The sequence below is a fragment of the Eretmochelys imbricata genome, chromosome 2 (assembly GCF_965152235.1).
Source record: "Eretmochelys imbricata isolate rEreImb1 chromosome 2, rEreImb1.hap1, whole genome shotgun sequence".
Lineage (NCBI taxonomy): Eukaryota > Metazoa > Chordata > Testudines > Cheloniidae > Eretmochelys > Eretmochelys imbricata.
The window spans coordinates 209,473,972-209,493,403 of NC_135573.1; the positions used below are offsets into that span (position 1 = coordinate 209,473,972).

Genomic DNA, 19,432 nt, shown 5'->3' on the forward strand with positions numbered 1-19,432 from the left:
AAAAAATAAATAGAAAGATGTTACATGCACTCTGGTCCAATGTGTGTTGTCTGAGGGGCCAGATGATCTGCAGAGCAGTCAGGGTCTCAAATCCCTTTTCAGTTCCAGGGGATGGTCTGAGTTCTCCTCACACTGGGGGAAGGAGCTTAGATATAAGCTTTCTGCTTTTCCTGCTGGCTGAGGTCATTATCAATGATCAGGCTGTAGTCTGAGGTAGCCAGCTGAACCATTCAACTGGGGAGTCACTTCCTTTACGATGATATGGTAGGTTCCCATAGGGGCTAACTTGACTGAGTTTCCTAACTGAGACTTGAAAAATTGGAAAAAAAAACCCTGTCACTGTGCCTTAGAGCTTGATGCTCTCTGGCTCTCTGCTGCATGCTTCCCTCCCACCCACCCCCACTTTCAGCTGTTACCTAGGAGGGAGCTACCACCCCTGGCTCTTTCTCAAGTATAGAGACCAGCTGAGTGAAGTAATATCTTTTTTTTTGGACCATCTGCTTTTTGGTGAAAGACACACTTTTGAGCTACACAGAGCTCTTCTTCAGGTCCTTTCTCAACTGTCACTCTAAGGGGAGGAGTACTTGTGGCACCTTAGAGACTAACCAATTTATTTGAGCATGAGCTTTCGTGAGCTACAGCTCACTTCATCGATGAAGTGAGCTGTAGCTCACGAAAGCTCATGCTCAAATAAATTGGTTAGTCTCTAAGGTGCCACAAGTACTCCTTTTCTTTTTGCGAATACAGACTAACACAGCTGTTACTCTGAAACCTCTAAAGGGAGGAACTACCTCCCTTCTCCCAGGCATCTGGTCTCTGGGTAAAGAACTAATCCGAGCTCTCCTTTTTGGGACATCTGGGGCTGCTGCTTTAGTTCCCGCCCTCTAGCCTCCTCTCTGCACAAGGGAGGGTTGCCTGGCAAGGGGGCAGCAATGCTCCTAGAGTGCAGTCTTTGGCCCTTGCTGGGCTCTGGTAAGATTCACAGCCCCCTTTATGGTAATGGGGGTAGGGGTTACACTTAGAAGGCTCAAGGAGTAGAATGGGCAGAATTGCTTCAGAAGCAATAGTTCATATTTGCAGATGTACAAAAACTTGTCACTATCTGATGCCTTTAATGTGCATCTCCAGTTAGTGAGTTTTTTTAAACTGTATTTGGGAGTGAAGGGTGGTATTTTTAAATACATTGTCCTTGATATCAATAATTGTGTTCAATAAATTACATAAAAATATTTAATATGTGTTTCTGAGAAGTCTTTGTGTGTGTGTGTGTGTGTGTGGCTGGCTAGAAAATATTTCTGGTAGGACACTTAAGTGACCTATTGTCTAGGGATGGGAACTGAAGTGGCAACAAATTCTGCAGGATTCAGTAAGTGGCAGAGGATTGGTCGTCGCAGGCTCTGAAGGAGGATACAGCTCTTCCGTTTGACTATATAACTTTTGTCATTCAGTAATGATAGTGGCCCCAAATGCCTTTTCTGCTAGCTTTATCCTTGTCGGCTGTGCTGCTTTACATATGAAGTAAGAAGTGAGATGATTAGAATGGCAGTAGAAATCTGCAGTCTGAGATTTGAAATCTTGTCATTTTGGCTTTGTGGGAGATTCTGGTTTTTTGGCTGCACTGTGGTATCCTTAAAGTCTTACCAGCAGAACTGTTTGGGTCGTGGACAGGCTAGTTAAACCACACTGTCTGTGTTTGGTTAGTTGAGTGTTTTTCTTACTGCAAGAGTTTTGTTACTGAGCTGACTATTTACATAGTATCAAGTCTCCTGAGCAATAAACATTTATATGTCTACTCAACATTTTGGAATAAACCTCCCAGCCCAGGTCGACAGACTCGAGCTAGTGGGGTTTGCACTAGTGTACTAAAAATAGAAGATGGGTAGGCATCTAGGCTTCAGAGCCTGAGCTTCAGTGCAAGCTGCATCTTCAAAGCGCTGTCTATATGGCTATTGTTAGAGCACTAGTGTGAACCTCGCTAGCCTGAGTCGATTGACCTGGGCTGGGAGGCACATTCCAAAATGCTGTATAGATGTACCCAAAGAAACGGCCTCTCAGTGTTTTAGCCAGTGTTGCTTACTGTGGTGATGGGATGTGTTGAGACCTCTGACATGCATCCTTGGTTGGTGAAGGTCAGTGGAGAAATACTGTCTGTTCCACTGTATTGCCTCCCCTTACAGGAGAGCGTCAGCTGATCTTGAAGCTATTGTGAAGCCTCTGCTTAAGAAACACTCTTGACATTGCTGACTTTGCCACTTACTGATCTATTTACACATTCGTTTTTTTGGGATAGGTCGTTGAAGGTTGTGGCAGGCCAAATCTGGTGATAAGACGATTATTAAATTTCTTTGACTGTTGTCAAACTAATTCAATCAAACAGGAGAACCTGTCTTTAAAATTAGCCTTACCGCAGGTGAGACTGAAGTCACTAACAATTAGGTTAAATAACAAGTTTCTGTCCAGCGCTTGGTAATTCTACCTTTTCAGTGGTATTGAGAAGCTGGGGGAGGCACTATGAAGAACTAGAGTTCATAGTACTACAGCAAAAGTACTAGTTTTTGCTCTTAAAAGGGCCTTCAATTGGTAATTCAAGCTTTTTACAGCCTGGGTTTCAAAGTAGTTCTTGTGTAGAACAGTATCCTTTCCCTCACCTTATTTATTCATACTTACACTCATACAAGTTTAGAATTCATTTGAATTTGGTTTGGCTTTGGGTGGAACTCCGTGATCACATTACCAAATACCGTACCTTTGGTGCCAAGAGGAATTACAGAATATGATAACGAATATAAATTCCTTAAAGTATCTCAAAGCATAGAAATATGCTTGAAACCAAACGGGCTCCAGATTGCTAAACTTCTGCAGATCCAGTGGTACAAGTTCCCTTATATGAAAAAAGGGTTAAGAGTACTTTTAGATGAGTCACATGGGGATGTGGTTGGCAGCTCTAGACAGATTTCAGTCAAGAGGAGAGCTAGTACATGCAAAATGGACACAGTTTTTAACCACAGCTCTCATAAGAGCACTGGCTCATAAGAGCAGCTTTATGGAACAAGTTACTTTGAGTCCACGTGCCTTGGAATGAAAGTCAAAGAGGTAGAGACCAGAGAAGTGTCCTTTCAGTTGGCAACTTCAGCACTGTGAGTAGCCATCTCTTAATGTTGTTAAAAATAAAGTGTTTATCTAGAGGTTTGTTATTTACTTCTGGCATTTATTTACATCATTTCTTAAAAGGACTAGCCAACATACATAGCTTTGATCAATATTTGTAAAGAGATTAGTCGTTCACTCCCCCGCCCTTTTTTTTTTTTTTTAAGTTTGAAGGAACAACAAGCATAAAGAAATTTTTTTTTTTTTTTTGTTAAGTTGGTGTGTGTATATATAGAGTGAAGCATACGGAAGCTAATGAACCACAAAAAACAAACAACGTTTGAAGCATTAAAATAGCTGTTTCCTCTTATAGCCTGGTATGTGCAATACTCAAACATTTTCACTGCATTGTACATCTTAAAAACTATAAGACTTATTGCAGCTGGAATGGCTCAGCACATTTGGAATGGAGTAAGGCCTCTGAGATAGAGGCTGTTGATCTGTGGGATATGATCAGGCTAAGTGGAATTGTAGGTAGCCAGCTCTAACTGAGCTTGTAGCCACATACAGAACAAGAAAAAGCAGCAAAGACAGGGTGACAAAAGGTAAAGTGAGACTATATTTACAAATGGATTGTGAGGGCAAATATTGAGTTATCATTCAAAACTATTATTGTAATACCTTTACTCCCACTGGGGCCTTGAGGGCCAGATTCTCCCTGCTTTAGGGCAGTCTTGTGTTGCTTTAACAATGCAAGACTGGTTTACTAGCCAAACAAATATGACTAGGAGTCCTCAAATGGTGGAGAAGCCACTATATGGGTCTGTTGCTTTCCCTGTTGTGACGGATTGGGTCACAGAGACCCCCTTGGGACTGCCACCTGATGTGCTGAGACTACCTCTGAGCCAGTTTTCCCTGGCAGCATGGGACTTCAGAACCCTGCCTTGTTGAGCCAGATACACCAGTCTGCTCCAACACAGACCCAGAGTCTGAACCAAAAACTGCAGACTTAACTGAAAATGGCTTAGAAAGTGCTCCTGTCTCTAGCACCCAGATACCCAGTTCCCAATGGGATCCAAATCCCAAATAAATCCGTTTTACTCTGTATAAAGTTTATACAGGGTAAACTCATAAATTGTCCGCCCTCTAACACACTGATAGAGAGAGATGCACAGCTGTTTGCGCCCCCAGGAATTAATTACTTACCCTGGGTCAATTAATTCGCAAAAGTGATTTTATTAAATATAAAAAGTAGGATTTAAGTGGTTCCAAGTAATAACAGACATAACAAAGTAAGTTTTTAATAGATTCATAGATATCCAGGTCAGAAGGGACCATCATGATCATCTAGTCTGACCTCCTGTACAATGCAGGCCACAGAATCTCACGCACACCCCCCCAGCAATAAACCTCTTACCAAGTTACCAAGCAAAATAAAACAAAACACGCAAGTCTAAGCCTAATACAGTAGGAAACTGAATACAGATAAAATTTCACCCTCAGAGATGTTCCAATAAGCTGCTTTCACAGACTGGACTTCTTCCTAGTCTGGGCCCAATCCTTTTCCCCGGTACAGTTCTTGTTAGCTCAGGTGGTAGCTAGGGGATTTCTCGTGACTGCTACCCCCTTTGTTCTGTTCCACCCCCTTTTATAGCTTTGGCACAAGGCGGTAATCTTTAGTCTCTCTGGGTCCCTACCCCTCCTTCTAAATGGAAAAGCACCAGGTGACATGGTCACATGTCCTATGAGACCCCAAGCCTTCATTCTTCCCGGCCTGACTCACAGAAAGGCTTGCAAGTAAACAGAGCCATCTACAGTCAATTGTCCTGGTTAATGGGAGCCATCAAGATTCAAAACCACCATTAATGGCTGACGCTTTGCATAATTACAATAGGACCTCAGAGTTATATTTCTTATTTCTAGTTTCAGATACAAGAATGATACATTTATACAAATAGGATGACCACACTCAGTAGCTTTGTAATGACACCTTACAAGAGACCTTTTGCATGAAGCTGTGGAAGTAGATACAGGGAATTTGGATGCAGGCCTCTGAAATGAGCAGGAGTCAGGCTAACTCTAGCTTTAATAACCCGAGATTTGTAGAAGAGGGGATTGTGCAAAACAAGTGGGAAAAGAACTGTGAGAGAGACTGTTGTGACCTTGTATTAGATAAAAATAGAATGTAGACTATAAGAGAAATTGGTGAGGAAAAATAAGATATCATGAAGGAATATGTATAAACAATATGCAGCTGTTGCTCATTATTGTCTGTAATAAAGGTATAAATGCTTGCTCTAATTGTTTATTTTTAGAGAGACCTGCCCAGGTGGGGGAAAACCCTGTGTCCTAGTGCACTCTCTCCCTCTGTGCAATTGCTTGAGAAAATGAAGTGTATCTGACTTGCTGCACCCAACCTGAAGAGTGAGAACTGTGTTTTTCTCTGACAAAGCATATTCCAGTTACATTATATTCACACTCATTAGCATATTTTCATAAAATCATATGGAGTGCAACACCCGTCCTTGCAAGTGCCATAACTGGGTTGGTCCATTGGGATTGTTGACAGCAACCAAAAGTTAGAACAGTCTGGGGACTGGTACAGAGTGACCCCAGGATTGAGGGTGTGCAAGGCTGGCTGAAAGCTCCTCCTCATCTGTGAAAATGTGCTTCTTGATGGGAGCCAAGGATCAGGATGAAAAATTTAAGAATTACTACTACATATAATATTAAAAATCTCAAAGAGTTTTGAAGAGTTGGTGTAGTTCTTGCTTTTCTCCTAGTAAACTTAAACAGTAAACAGACCCTGCCAGAACAATAGATGCAAAACCTGCCAACATATACTACAATCAGAGGCAGATTAATATTTATTGGGGCCGTGGGCACAAAGAACATTTTGGTTCTGGGGCTCTAGGCACACCAGAGCAGAGGGTGGGGGCGGCATGGCTGCCCACTTTTTAACATGGGCATGGGAGCCTCAGGCAGGTGTGTAACAGTGGCAGCATGGGCATAGTTTGTGGGAGAGGCAAGGGCATTGCCTCCCCCCACAAACTGCAAGCTTCTGGCCAGAGGTGACGGGACGAGCAGTGCCACACGGGATTGCTGCCTCGGGCACAAAGCCTAGGCAGCAGTGGGACTTGGCGGGGGCAGCCTAGCAACAATGAGACGCAGTGGGGGGAACCTGGCAGCAGGAACTGGGCTCAGGAACTGGGCGAGCCCGAGCAGTGTGATGGGTGCTGAGTCTGGGCCAGTAGCAACTGGAGCTTTGCCGGAGAAGCCCTTCTGCCCGGCTCCTCACTGCCTGTGACCTTCCCGGGGTTCCCCACTGGCTCTCAGCCAGGGCAGGGCCTTTTCTCCCTGAAGAGTGTGTCTGCAGGCCCTGGGGAGGGGGCATGAGGCTGGATCAGAGCCCCTGCCCCTGGGTCCCACTGGCAATGGCCTGTACCGCAGGGTGGGGACACGGGCTGGGGGCTCCTCTTGGGCACCCTGGACCCTGCCTAACACTTCCTGGGTGGCTCTTACCATTGTCCAGCTCCAGCTTCTGGCCTGGCTAGGGGGCAAGGCCCTGGGAGGAAGAAGAGGAGCCAGGGGTAGGACCACAGTTCTGGCACTGGTGGCCCCTCCCACTTCTACTCAGGGCCTGGTGCTCCTGAGGGGGCCCCAAAGTTGACATGGGCCCCTTGGGCCTGTGCATCAATCCACCCCTAACTACAATGACCAACATCCCCCTCAACACACCTTTCAAGATCCAAGGGTTCTACACATACCTATCACAGCATGTGGTGTACCTCATCCTGTGTACTAAATGCCCCAATAGCAGCTACGTGGGTGAAACCAGATAGTCACTACGCTCATGAATTAACTTACACAGAAAAATGATGAGACAAAAACACCACATCACCTGTGTGTGAACACTTTTCACCAAGTTATCACTCTGTATCTGACTTATCAGTCCTCATCCTCAAATGAAACCTACTCAACACTTTCAAAAGATGAGGATGGGAAATTTAAATTCATAACTTTGCTAGACACTGAAAATCATGGACTGAGTAGAGACACTGGATTTGTGGCTTATTACAACAATCTATAACCCACTAACAACCTCCTTCCCCAGCTGCTTCCCCCCACTCTTTTTCTCCTATGGCTGGAGGGGTATTAAAAGGTCACTTCAGCTTGAATGAGCCCTTGAAATGTGTTAACTACTTATGCCAAACAATCTGTTCCACCTTGTATTTAGCTGTGACATTCTGAGGTAAGTTTCCCAGACCTGAAGAAGAGTTCTGTGTAAGCTCAAAAGTGTGTCTCTGTCACCAAGCTGGTCCAATAAAAGATATTACCTCACCCATCTTATCTCTTTAACTAAAATAGATCTGGCACAAAGAAATGCCTCTCCTCCCTAACCCCTACCCCCACGCACTCTCCTTGAAAGGATTCTAATCAAAGTGAGGTTTGACTTCTGAAGCATTAATTGAGCAGAGCACATAGCTTATATTCAATTCTCAAGACAGTTCTCAAACTTCTTTCTCTTGGAAGGCTATGTTAATAAGTTACAGGACTTCCAGACTCCTATAGCTCCTGAATATTGATAACAAGGAGCATGCTGAACTTGAAATCATCCTTTTCTTCTGGAATGCTTTCTAGTGCTCTGCCATATTACTCAAAATATACATACAGTTCTGAGTAATTGCTTTTAAACCAACTTTCATAGCTAAGAATTTGCTCAGTTTGATAAATTACTCTTAATGTAGTACATAATTTCTTATCCACTTAATATTTCATTTGCTTATAAGGCATTTAGAACTTCATATATTTACTATAGCTCATATCCTGCAGTTGTATCCATGTGGTTGTAGCCACAGAGGAAATAGACATGTAAATTTACCAGAACCATAAATGACTTTCAATAAACATATTAAAGGAACATTGTAATTTAGTCCCAAGCTTTGTTATTTTATGTTAGCTAGTGAAGTTTATACACCAAACAGAGAGCTTTGTAAAAGGAAATTCTCACTCTATATCTCCTGGAAACTTCAGATGAATTGGCCTGTTAATAACTAGAACCTGTTGATCTTCCCTTCAGGGCAACGTGAGAAACCTGTGTGCTGGATCTGTGCACCCATCAGTGAGGCCAGCCTTAGCTTACCACTCTACCACATTCTGTCAGCTATCTTTAGTAGCACAGCAGACTGTTAGCCTCCCTGTGCCAGCAGACACTCCACATAGCTAGCATCTGTAGGGGAAAAGGTTTTCTGCTCTCAGTTGTTTCATGTGGGCCAGAGCAGCCCTCTGTCTCCTCAAAGAGTAGCTGTAGGAAGTTTTCTAACACTCTGCTCCTTCAAAGCCTTAGAAATCCTGAGGTAATGCCCTTGCAGAATGTTGTAACCTGAAGTGGACCTAGAAGATGATTGCTGTCATAACCTAACAGCCTCTTCCTCTGAGTCAGGGAAAATTGGATTCTCTCCCAAACTCATCGTGCCACCCTTAATGGGAGTCAGAAATCTTCTCCTAAGGGAAATTGCCCTGCAATTAATGGGAAACATTGTCTATTCATATGTCATTTTGCACATCACTTCCTATAGTGTTGTCCAAGGTGATTTAATGTTGATTGCCCTCTTTCTCCATCTGGACTTTTACATTTACTTTTCTTTAATTGGATGCCCTTCTGATGACTGTCTTCTAAAAATATTTCTCTTTCTATAGAGTCCAGTAACTGCATCAGCACTTTATTAATTTACTGAACAAATCCTTGGTATTGTCCATCTTGGAGCTCATTTTGAGATAGAACAATGGGAGAATTACCAGATTATGTAATTCCTAAAATTCTAGTTTTAATCCTTTTTTGTCTCTCTCAGGTGGTCTCCTTCAAATATTTATTGTCCACACTACTCTATTGGTGGTATGCATATATTGATCTAATGAGACATGTAGCACTCCATAGCTCTTCATCCTGAACAATTGGTGATAACTTGAGATTCTTAAGACTCCAAAGCAGTCAGTAATGGCATTGAAACACTGCTTCACAAAACTCTCCATATGGTTGAATTCAATGCGTCTTGTATTGAACAATGATAGTGACATGTGGACAACAAAATGTACATAAACTACCAGGGAGTGACAAAGAACATGAATATGAGCAACGAGGCCTTCAGAATCTTTTCATCATGGAGAAGTAGGACTTGTCTATCAGGGGGAAAAATGTACTGAGTTCAAGGTATAAATCAGCTGGTTCAGTTGTCATGTGCATGCAGCAGACAAATGGGATGATCATCTGTCCACCAGATGACTTTCTTTCATTAAATTTATAATTTAGAACTGGAAGGTAAAAGTATTTCACTCTTAACAATAGCATCTCTGACTGTGGAAGACAGATCACTGTACTAATGTGTGATTATTTAGTTTCCTCTATTTTCTAAAATAGTTCAGAAAATAAGACTAGACAGAACATCTGTAATGCTTTCATGCCATATAGGCTTCACAGACAACTATTTTCTAGGATTAAAAACGGTAGACTGCAAGGCCTGGAGGTTCCAGTTTTTCAACAATCTGCATTATTCCTGATGACTTTTAGTCACAGATTGGGTTTATAGCCTGAAACTAGAGTCTGAACCTGCAACAACATGAATGCTCTTAGAAATTCAGCTAATTTCTATCTGTCTTATGTACTCTGATTATGATGGTTTCTAAGGTTTTAGAAAACTTGTTCACACTGTTATGCAGGCCTTTGTCAAAATTGGCTTCAAATGTCTATCAAATCTTCATTTTCTCATGGGTGGCCTTCATGAGGATCAAGTCTTAGTTACCTAAAGATAATGGTTTTCTGTCCTTTGGGTTATTAATTTAAGAGATCTGGCACCAGCCTTCTCACATCTGTTTATTTGCATATAATTGTGTAAATAGAATTTAATTCTACAGATCTTTGCAAAACCTTTTTTGTTTTCTCACCCCAGATCCTGTAGAAAGAGCCTCGCTGAATAAATTTTCTTTGTGTAGTAATTGTCATCTTGAAGAGTAAATTACTTTGGACCTCTGTCAACCAGACAACCTTGAAAAGATTGTTCTTAGTGTAGGTCCTGACTTTGAACAAATCCAAAACAAGAATAATATACAAATTTAAACCAATCTCTTCTTTTTTTTTCTCTGTAAACTAGATGTTATTAGGAAAACAGTTTTATACTTTAAAATTTTTAAATTCTCATTTCATATCTATTTACACTGGTCCAAAGAAAGATGGAGTATATCATCTTCAAGCAATAAATATCTGATTTAAATCCAAAATCCATTTTTTAAATTATTTTTATTGACCATGGTCATTATTCAGTAAACTTCCTGTCTCAGTGCATAATCTTTTGGAATCTAATAAACTGCTGCTGGTGAATATTCCCATTTTGTTTTCAGCAGCTGGCATCCGTGAGGCAAAGTAAAAAAATTTGGAGCTGATGTTGATGTATGATAGGTTAGTGAGCTAAAAAAGCAAGATAATAGATTAACATTTATATAATTATGGTGGCTGAGTAAATGCTCTATACTGCAATAACTTCTTAATGATATATGCTATGCATAAATTGTCACTTTTTAACAAATGTGTTTCTTCTTCAGGTATTTAAGGTTGAAGGTTTCAGATCAGATGTGGGAAGATGTTGGCTGTGGACACAGGAGTTGTGGAGGAGTGGTTATCAGAGTTCAAGGTAATATATTGTGTGATCATTAGAAATAAACTTAGTTTTTAAGCATTATATTATTCAGTAGCAGTAGTAGTACCTGGTCAGCTCTTGCTTGTTGCTGAGATGGGTGCTATAGAAAACCCCAAGATAAATTTAAGACAGTTGAATTTCAGTCTGAGAGATGAAAAGATGAAATACATTGTCAAGTATATGACTTGAATTTCCTTTCTTGCCATATTCAGGACTGTATGCTATGTTTGGCTCGTGACAGCCCAATGAAATTCATGCTTGGAAAAAGGAATAAACTTTCAATGCAGTAAGATAAAATAGAATAGATAAAATCTGATTTAAAAACAAATCCTTTAAATGTTAGTGTACCAACTAAATACTCTTAGCTGAAGAGCTCTAGGCTTTCATGTTACACCAAAATGGTATTTTTTTAAATCAGGTTCTTACCATACCTGGCATTTTATTTTCATTTACCCTTCTTCTTGAATGTAGCAACAGCACTTACTGTTTGGAATGTAAAGTAACTCCCAAAGATTGACTTGAAGTTTTATCTGTAGATTTTAATGCTGTGTGTTAGCAAGATAACCTTACTTACTTAACAAGTATTATCTTACTTCTCAAATTTGTGGTCTTATTCTGGGGTGACCTTCAGGATTTTTTTGTTCAAATCAGTGATTTAGAGGCAGCTGCTAACTTCTCTCCCTCTCTTTGCTGTTTCCTGCTCTACCTGTTGGCACATTGCGGTGTCCTGTGTCAGACCCAGTGCTGTATCTGAGGGGAGCAGCAATTTCCTCTTGTGCTGTTTTTCTGAAAGTTTCTTCCTTACACATATTTTCACTTTCTCCACCTGACCTTACGATGGAGAATATGCCTTTGAAGGGAACAAAGGTGCAGTCATGGGATTCCCTTAAAGCCAACTATTTCCTCATCAGCTTTGCCTCCAGCCATCGTAAAAGCAGCTTCAATGGCTAACCAGAGAGCTGCCATTTTACCACTCCTATCTGAGAGCACCACATGCAGACCGTTGTTCAGCCGATACTCCAGCAAAAATGGGTAAGCTGTGTGCGCACATCAGGGAAGACATCAGAATTCCTGTAGTCAGAACTTCAGGGCAAACCCCTTATAGCATGCCACTGGGCTGTACAGTGTTGCTGTTAAGTTTCAGGTGGTATATAGACGCACTGAACACATGATAAATTGAAAGTAGTAAATGAGTCCAATTATTCTGATGAGGTGGTGCACCATGACCAATGTCACAATTACCACAAAAGTGGCAGCTTCAGTGGGGTAACTGAATGGCATCGCCGTGCTAAGAGGTACTCTGAGCCTTGCTCTGAGGACCCTAGCCTTGTGGAGAGCCCAAAGAAAGGAGGATCAGGAAATAGTTGTTGAAATTTTTATGGTGGCCTTTGTTATACAAATCTATCAAAACCAAAACCTACAGTTGGCAACTACCTATCTTTTCAGACTAGACCAGATCTGGTCTTCTGGTGTGGGTGAAGTCATGGCCTGGAGAATCTCTCTTCCAGATGTAGTCCAGAAAATTCACAACTATTCCCACCATCTTCCATGACACTATGTATATATTATGTATCATGGAGAAAATGCAAGTCCCTCAGTTGTCCTGAATATATGCATATTACTAGTGTGGAGTTCAACCCTGTTATGTACTGTTCAGAAATGTCATGTTTTACTCCACTATGGAGCAACATAAGAGTAGTATTCTGGCCTCATTTTGTTGAGATTTTGTATTCAACAAATCCAAGGTAGTAAATACACAACATCCTTGATTGTTAAATGCTACTTTCTAGTAATTCCTAGAAAAATGCCTCAAACCAAGATTGTTGTTGCAATTTTTCATTGAAAGGAGAAGTGGAGGGAAGAAACCAGGTTTGCAGACTTATTTTTATGGGTGGTGTAGATTCACTTGCCTTGGACACACCACTTCTGGAAAATGGGTAACCTGTACGTAAATGAAATATCTTGCTTTAATCTTCTCAACAGTCCATATATTGTATAATTTGTAATAGTCCAACTACAAGATCTTCAAGAATCTAAAGCTAGTCTCCTAAAAGCCAAATTTAGGCACCTAAATAAGTGGCTTTATTTTTGAAAAGTACTGAGCATCAAATGTAAGATTCTGGATGCTCCATTGCATTTGGAAAATCATGCCATTCATTTAGGTACCTAAATATGGTTCTTAAAGACCAGCTTTAGACTCCTATTTTCGAAAATCTTGGGTTTTCTGTATTTTTCTGGACACAGTTTCAGATATAGAGATTAGTAATTTTGGTCTCATTTGTAATGTCTCTCTTTCTATAACAACACTCCTTATTTTGGAGTATAGAGAGGCAGTGTTGCCTAGTGGGCAGAGAAATAGACTAGGACTTGGTAGATTTGGGTTCTATTTCTTGTTCTTTCAGTTGCCTGCTAGGTAACCTTGGACAAATCACATCATTTCTGTGCCTGTTTCCGCATCTGTAAAATGAGGATTATGATTGCATCCTTTGTGAAGCACTTTGAGCTTTGTTGATGAAAAGCACTATGAGAGCTAGGAATGATGAGTTTAAGTGTAACAGCTCTATCTGAAACATATCGTAAACTGTTGAAAATCTAATAGTGACCTCTGTAAGCATTGCCAGTCAGAACTCTGATTGGTGCTGGAAAGGGGGTGAAATGCATGCTCAAATGAACCATATTTGGTGCCCCATGTATGTATGTAGCAAGAACCCTGTAGCTTCCATATGGCTGTCGACATTCAGATCATCTGGAACAGAGGACCGATAGCTGCTTGCAGACAAAAAAACAAAAACAAAAAAGCGCGCCTGATTGTATGCTTTTCCCAATCTCAAAGTTGCAGTTCCTTTTGCTCTTTTAAACTTATTATTCTTTTTACACATTGTTCAGGATGGGTAAACGCATGGTGAAATTGTGGCCCTTTAGCTGTATTTTCCACCCAATTTAATTAAATTCTGTACAAAACTCTGTATAAAACGTAAGTTTTAATAACTTGCCTTCCAGCAGTTTGTCTTAAATACTGAGATTTTATTAAACTGTAAAGATGATTAGAAATGTTGTTTCTCTACATGGAACATATTGTCTCCTAGAGTAAATACCAGTGAATGGATACTATTGCAGTTGAAAGGATGTTGTAAAAACAGAAAAGCCAGCTGACACAATAAAATGGCCTTCTTTCAATGCACAGACAATAAGATATTGCAGTAATGACATAAAAGGAAAAATATTTTTGTTTGATTTCAGACCCTTCCAGAAGCTTCTATCTCTAACTATGCTACAAATTTGAAAGACAAGAGTTCTCTGGTTTCATCTTTATACAAAGTTATCCGGGAGCCACAGAGTGAGGTAGGTGCACATATCTCTAAGGTTTTAGTTTGGTGTGGCAGCAGACCATGAATGCACGGATGAACAAAAAAAAAAAAAAAAAAAAAAGGCCACATTTGTAATTCAAATACTATTTATGATACAAATAGTTATGATTAGACTCTGAGTAGGACTCTGTTCTCTCATAACAAAATGTTAAAATATGGGTATGATCCATTCTTTGGCAGTGATATAATATCACGCAATTAGTTTTTCAGTCTCACTACTCACAAACCATATATAATCTTATAGTTCACATTCCTGTGCTTCAGGACTCAGGCATAGGATTAAAAAGTGAATTGGCAAATTGTATAATCTCAGAGTCTGACATTATGATTCAAGCCCAATTGAATATTGAAGCCTGTATCTGGTTGTGGTGTTTCCATGAGAGGAGACCCTGATCAGTGTTTCCTCTTGCAGTTTTTGCTATAAATGTTTTATTACTTTGCTTATAGTTTTTAATTTAGGTGAGAACATCAGTGATTGACTTATACACATTTTTATTTTTTGTTTTGGAAGTGTTTGGAAAAGAAACAAAATGTTTGTTTACATTCAGGATTGTGTAGCTTCCTTCTGGTTGATTTACTTTTTTAACTATGACCTTAAGTTTCAATTACCAAAGTTTTTGAATGTTGAGCTTGACATATATCTAACTGCCATGCACTTAAGTGCATGGCAATCTCTAAAATTATAGTTTATCATGTTACTATAAAAGTCAATTAATATGTGGTACTCAGTAGGTGTGGAGCAAAAGGAAAGGACTCTCCAATAGGAGTGAAAATCTCAAGCAGCTTGTAATTCAAATGGAAGCTCCTCATTGGACTTCTGGAAAGAAACTAATGGCCTGAGGGCATTAGGAGTCCTGAGTCCTAAAAAGTAACATGCTTGTAGCTGATAGTGGCACAAGCAAAGACAAAGTCACAGACACCTCCCTGGGAGTTGGAGGTGTCTTTAGCCATGTCCCTGGATATAATTTGAAAGAATGAGGGATCAACTCGCTTGGACCCTTTTTTTCTGGTTGTTGAACTTGCATTTTAGTCCAGCTTGCAACTGGTATCTTTAGGGCTGCTCTAATGCAAGGCAGTTCCTTGAGGCAAGAGAGTCTGTGCTTCCGTGTGTTTAGGTGTACATGGGCTTCCATGCAACTTGCATACCAATATGTCAGTATCTTGGGTCTGTGCTATGAGACACAAACATCTTTGTGGTTCATGTAACATTAAAATTTTAGCACTCTGTGGTGCTTTGAGCCAGTCAAACATCTCTGCATACCATCATGCTATCCCTCCCTAGGGCATAAAGAGTGAAGCATCCTCAACTTTCACTGAGTTCCTTCTTACTGCCTGTGCCTACTCAGTGTTTTCTTAGATACTGTATTGTCTCTTGATTGTTAAGTAATTGTTCAGTAGTTCTAGGACGCCTGTCATTGTTTATATGAGCTCCTAGCTTCCACCTCCTGGAGGAGTTAATTGCTCGGTAATCACCAAGATGGGATCCATGTGTACAGATACTCAGAGAACTGTTACTTACATTGCAATAACTGCGATTCTTCTTTGTTCTGTATAGATGGATTCCATATCCACTATGTTTTCCTGCAGCTCTTGAATCTTATTGGGATTCTGGGCAGCAAAGGAAATGACTTACAGGTTTTTTGGGTGGGGACAGTGTTTATTGGGGGACAGTGGGGGACACAGCAGGACAGGGGGACCCCACAGGGGGACCCCAGCTTTCCCCTCAGGCCTGGATACTCCCCCCTGGCGCTCAGGGCCAGGTAGTAGACGAGGAGCCTGATGGTGGCGGCCAGCATCTCCGTGGAGACCCAGGGTCTGCTCCAGGTGCCCTGGTGATCCATGCTGACTGTGAACAGGGCTCAGATCGCCGATACGTCCTCGTTGTTGCGCTGGGCCTTGCGCAGGGCGCTGTACGACTCCTCGTCGAAGAACTTCACTTTGTAGGTGCCCGACTGGGCATTCCTGTGCTCCATGCTCTATGAGACCTGGTAGTACCCCACGTCCTGCCCCCGGGTGACAGGGAACTGTTTGCCATTGACGTCAGCATACAGGGCCACATTCTGCGCCCCATTGTGGCAGGTGAGCGCGATCTCTACCACGAAGATGCTCTCGGAGGAGATGACGGTGTTGGCCATGGTGTAATAGGACGGGACGATGGTGGTCCTGGTCTTGGGAGGGGTAGCATGAGGTCATGCAGGGAGAATACTAACAGATACTGCTGGCTAAATAAACTCCGATCTCCTGTGCATGGGGTGAATGTGCACAGAGTGGGATCCAGGTGTTACAGAACATCTTGAACCACAGTTACTGTAAGATAAGTTCTTTTCCCCTCCATTATTCACCTAACACAATGGGGTTTACCAAGGACTAATGTGCTGGAGAGGAAGACCAGGTTCCCAGGAGCTTCAGATAAATATTCTGCTTCCAAATTGTTTGGAAATTTGGCCTCATTTTCTAGTATCTGATGGTGCTCACCCTACTCTAGTTTCTGACAGATCATCTGTACCAGAGGTGATTTGTATTCCTTGTCCAGTGGTGTCATCTCCTTCCTTGGTTATAGCTAAATTGGGGAGAAATACTTCCTGGTTCCTCAACAGTCTCTTCTACAAGCACACTCCCTTATAACTGAAGTTATCAATTTGGAAGATCACATGGGAATTAAGTGATGCAGTCAGAAATAATTTTCAATTGACTGTACATAGTTTATACATCATAATTACAGTTACAGTAAACCTGAATCTCTATCACAGTATTTGAGGGAGTTAAAAAATGTTCAATAATACTTTGTCTCATCATAAGTCAGCTCCTTGAATTTATAAGACTTACTTTGTGGGTAATGCAGTGGTGACTTTACTGCTGAATTTACTTTCTCAATAGAAATTTAGTACCACCCTCTCTCATACCCAGCATTATTTTGGTCCCATCATTTTCTAGGATTATAACTTTTGGATTTTGTGTGTGAAAAATGCCAGCAAAGCTGCAGTAGTGGCCAAATATGGTATAGAATCAGAAGTTAGATGACTTGGAATCCATTTCTGAGAGTCTGTCAGATGAACATTTTCAGTTTTGAGTTGGGTGCAACAATATTAATAGAAGGTCTCTGTCACGCTGTCTGGAGTGATTCACAACGTCGAGAGCCAACCTCAGAACAGATTGTCAAAAAGCAGGGCAGACACCCCAAACTGGTGGTACTGAGTTGGTGAAATCTAATTGTAGAACGTAACAAACATGAACTCCTGAAGCACCCTGACCATTTTACCATGGAGTCACAGTCAGTCCAGTCTATATTGCAACCCAGGCAATCTGGACTTGGTGATAAACGGTTGCTGTGCTCCCCAAATCACAAAATATTCAGGTTGCTTCCAGTCCAAAGAGACCAGTCACTTACCCCCAGGTCAATTTGTACTTCAGATCTCACACCAAAGACAGTGCTTGTAGCCAATCCTATAGTAAACTAAGGATTTATTAACTAGGAAGAAGAAACGAGAGAGTTATTTACAGGTTAAAGCAGGCAACATATATACACAAATGAGTTGCAGTTTATGGTTCCAAAAGGTGATGGAGCAAGAGTCCAGCATATTAGTCATCGTTTCAGAATATTATATGGCCTAGTTACCTGGTTGTTATCAGCAGTGGGATTGCTTGGTTCCAATAGAAATCCCAAAAAACTTCCATTTTTGTGCATTGGAGTTAATCAGTCAAACTATTATGGGTGATGAGGTTTTCAAAATCACCCACGGGAATTAGGTACTTAGCTTCTATTGACTTTCAGTGGGAATTGGAGGCCTAACTTCCTTAAGCTTTTGGAAATCTCATCCTGTAAAACAAAACTGCGGTATGTTGCAATTTTTTTGCATTGCATGATTTGAGTAAATTCATTCTTTCATCATCAGTAGTTGTTTTGTGCTCTGCAGTGAGTCTCTCTTTAAAAATAGAGGATTGGAAGTTCTGTGCCACTAAAGGAATTGATCCTGCCGCGAAGCTTGCATACTGTGTTATGTATTTACTGAAAAATGAAACCTGCAATAATTGCCAGCTTCTGGATATGGAAACATATCTTTGATTTAAATGCTGACGATTGCAGAAGTGGTGCTTGATGTGGCTAACAGTTTCAACACTGAATGGAATAGTGGTATAGGAAACATGCAACTAACTAACACTCGCTACTTTTGTTCTGGTCTTAGCCCATGGAAGTAACTGAGAAAAAAATCTCCTTTCTGTGGGAGATAACCTTTCCACATGAGACCACATTCTGAAGCTAGAACGTGGAATAGTATCATATGCAGTAAAAAGTTGTCAAATAACTTAACAGACAGAATTTACATCACCGGGCAAGGAGGACTAGAACATGTAACAACTTGAGCTCTACTCTTCCCTAACACACGGCTGTCTAAATCCTATACTGTTGGATTGTGCATTTGTAGTGTAGTTTTGTATACAATATAGAATTGTGCATTCTGTTGCAGTAAGATACATCAAAGGCAAGGTCCGATGAGACCGGGAAAACACTAATCCTCCAAGTATGTGGGTGCTCAGTAACTCAGCAGTATTTGCTCAGGAGTTGTTCTGTCCTACAAGAGTTCAGGAATGTGTAACTTGCTAAAATGTGATCACGGCAATTGTCATGGTTTAGTTATAAGTACTAACTGGAATTGATTAAAATAAGTTATAAATTGCATGGAGAATCTCAATAGTGCAAAGCCTGCTAATTTTGGTGCATCAAGGACCTATTTTCTAATCAGTTTCCTTAGGATGGACATACATCTTTATTTTATAGCCAGGATAAGAGCCTCTCCTCTCATTACTTGTAGATAAGAGATTCAGAATCTTGTACTTTTTGTGTGTAGGACTCAGCCCTCTTAAAATTTAGTCCCTGCCTGTTTCAAACGGTGCTAACTTTATTCGTTTTGGGGTAGGGAAGGAAGTTCTTTGTAGTCTTTTTCCGTAGATTGTGCAGTAAAGCTGTATATGCTGACTCAGTGAGAATACTGTACTGTATTCATACTTAGGTTTCTATTGTTTTGAAAGTTTTTACCTGTTGTGCTGCTACTAGTACTACTCACTTATGAATAGGAAATATTCACCAAGATCCTCCTTCATCCAGCCTCTTTATGGGATTGGAGAGGGACAAAGGAGGAAGGAAAGGAGCCGTGGGAATTCTTCTGCAGGTAAAAGTGTAATCTTCTGTCCTATCCACTGGGCCAGATTGGAGGGTGAAGGTGGGTATAGGGGAGATTCAGCCAGCCTCTCTGTCACTTCATAACACATGAAATTAATGTATAATTT

At 41.0% G+C, this 19,432-nt stretch overlaps 2 protein-coding genes across 4 annotated transcripts in view; one reads left to right on the plus strand and one right to left on the minus strand.

The window, feature by feature from the left end:
• The window catches only part of HYCC1 (hyccin PI4KA lipid kinase complex subunit 1), an 81,604-nt gene that overhangs the window by 24,715 nt on the left and 37,457 nt on the right, over positions 1–19,432 (plus strand). For all 3 annotated transcript variants that reach the window (XM_077811386.1, XM_077811388.1, XM_077811387.1), the window contains exons 2-3: positions 10,684–10,772; positions 14,019–14,120. In XM_077811386.1, coding sequence (XP_077667512.1) covers positions 10,722–10,772; positions 14,019–14,120 — 153 coding nt within the window. In that variant the 5' untranslated portion in view covers positions 10,684–10,721. The remainder of the gene's footprint in view (positions 1–10,683; positions 10,773–14,018; positions 14,121–19,432) is intronic.
• SSR4 (signal sequence receptor subunit 4) lies at positions 14,635–17,831 on the minus strand. The gene is given in 2 exon segments (XM_077810151.1): positions 14,635–16,314; positions 17,763–17,831. Coding segments are annotated over 2 exon segments (666 nt in total). The 3' UTR covers positions 14,635–15,717.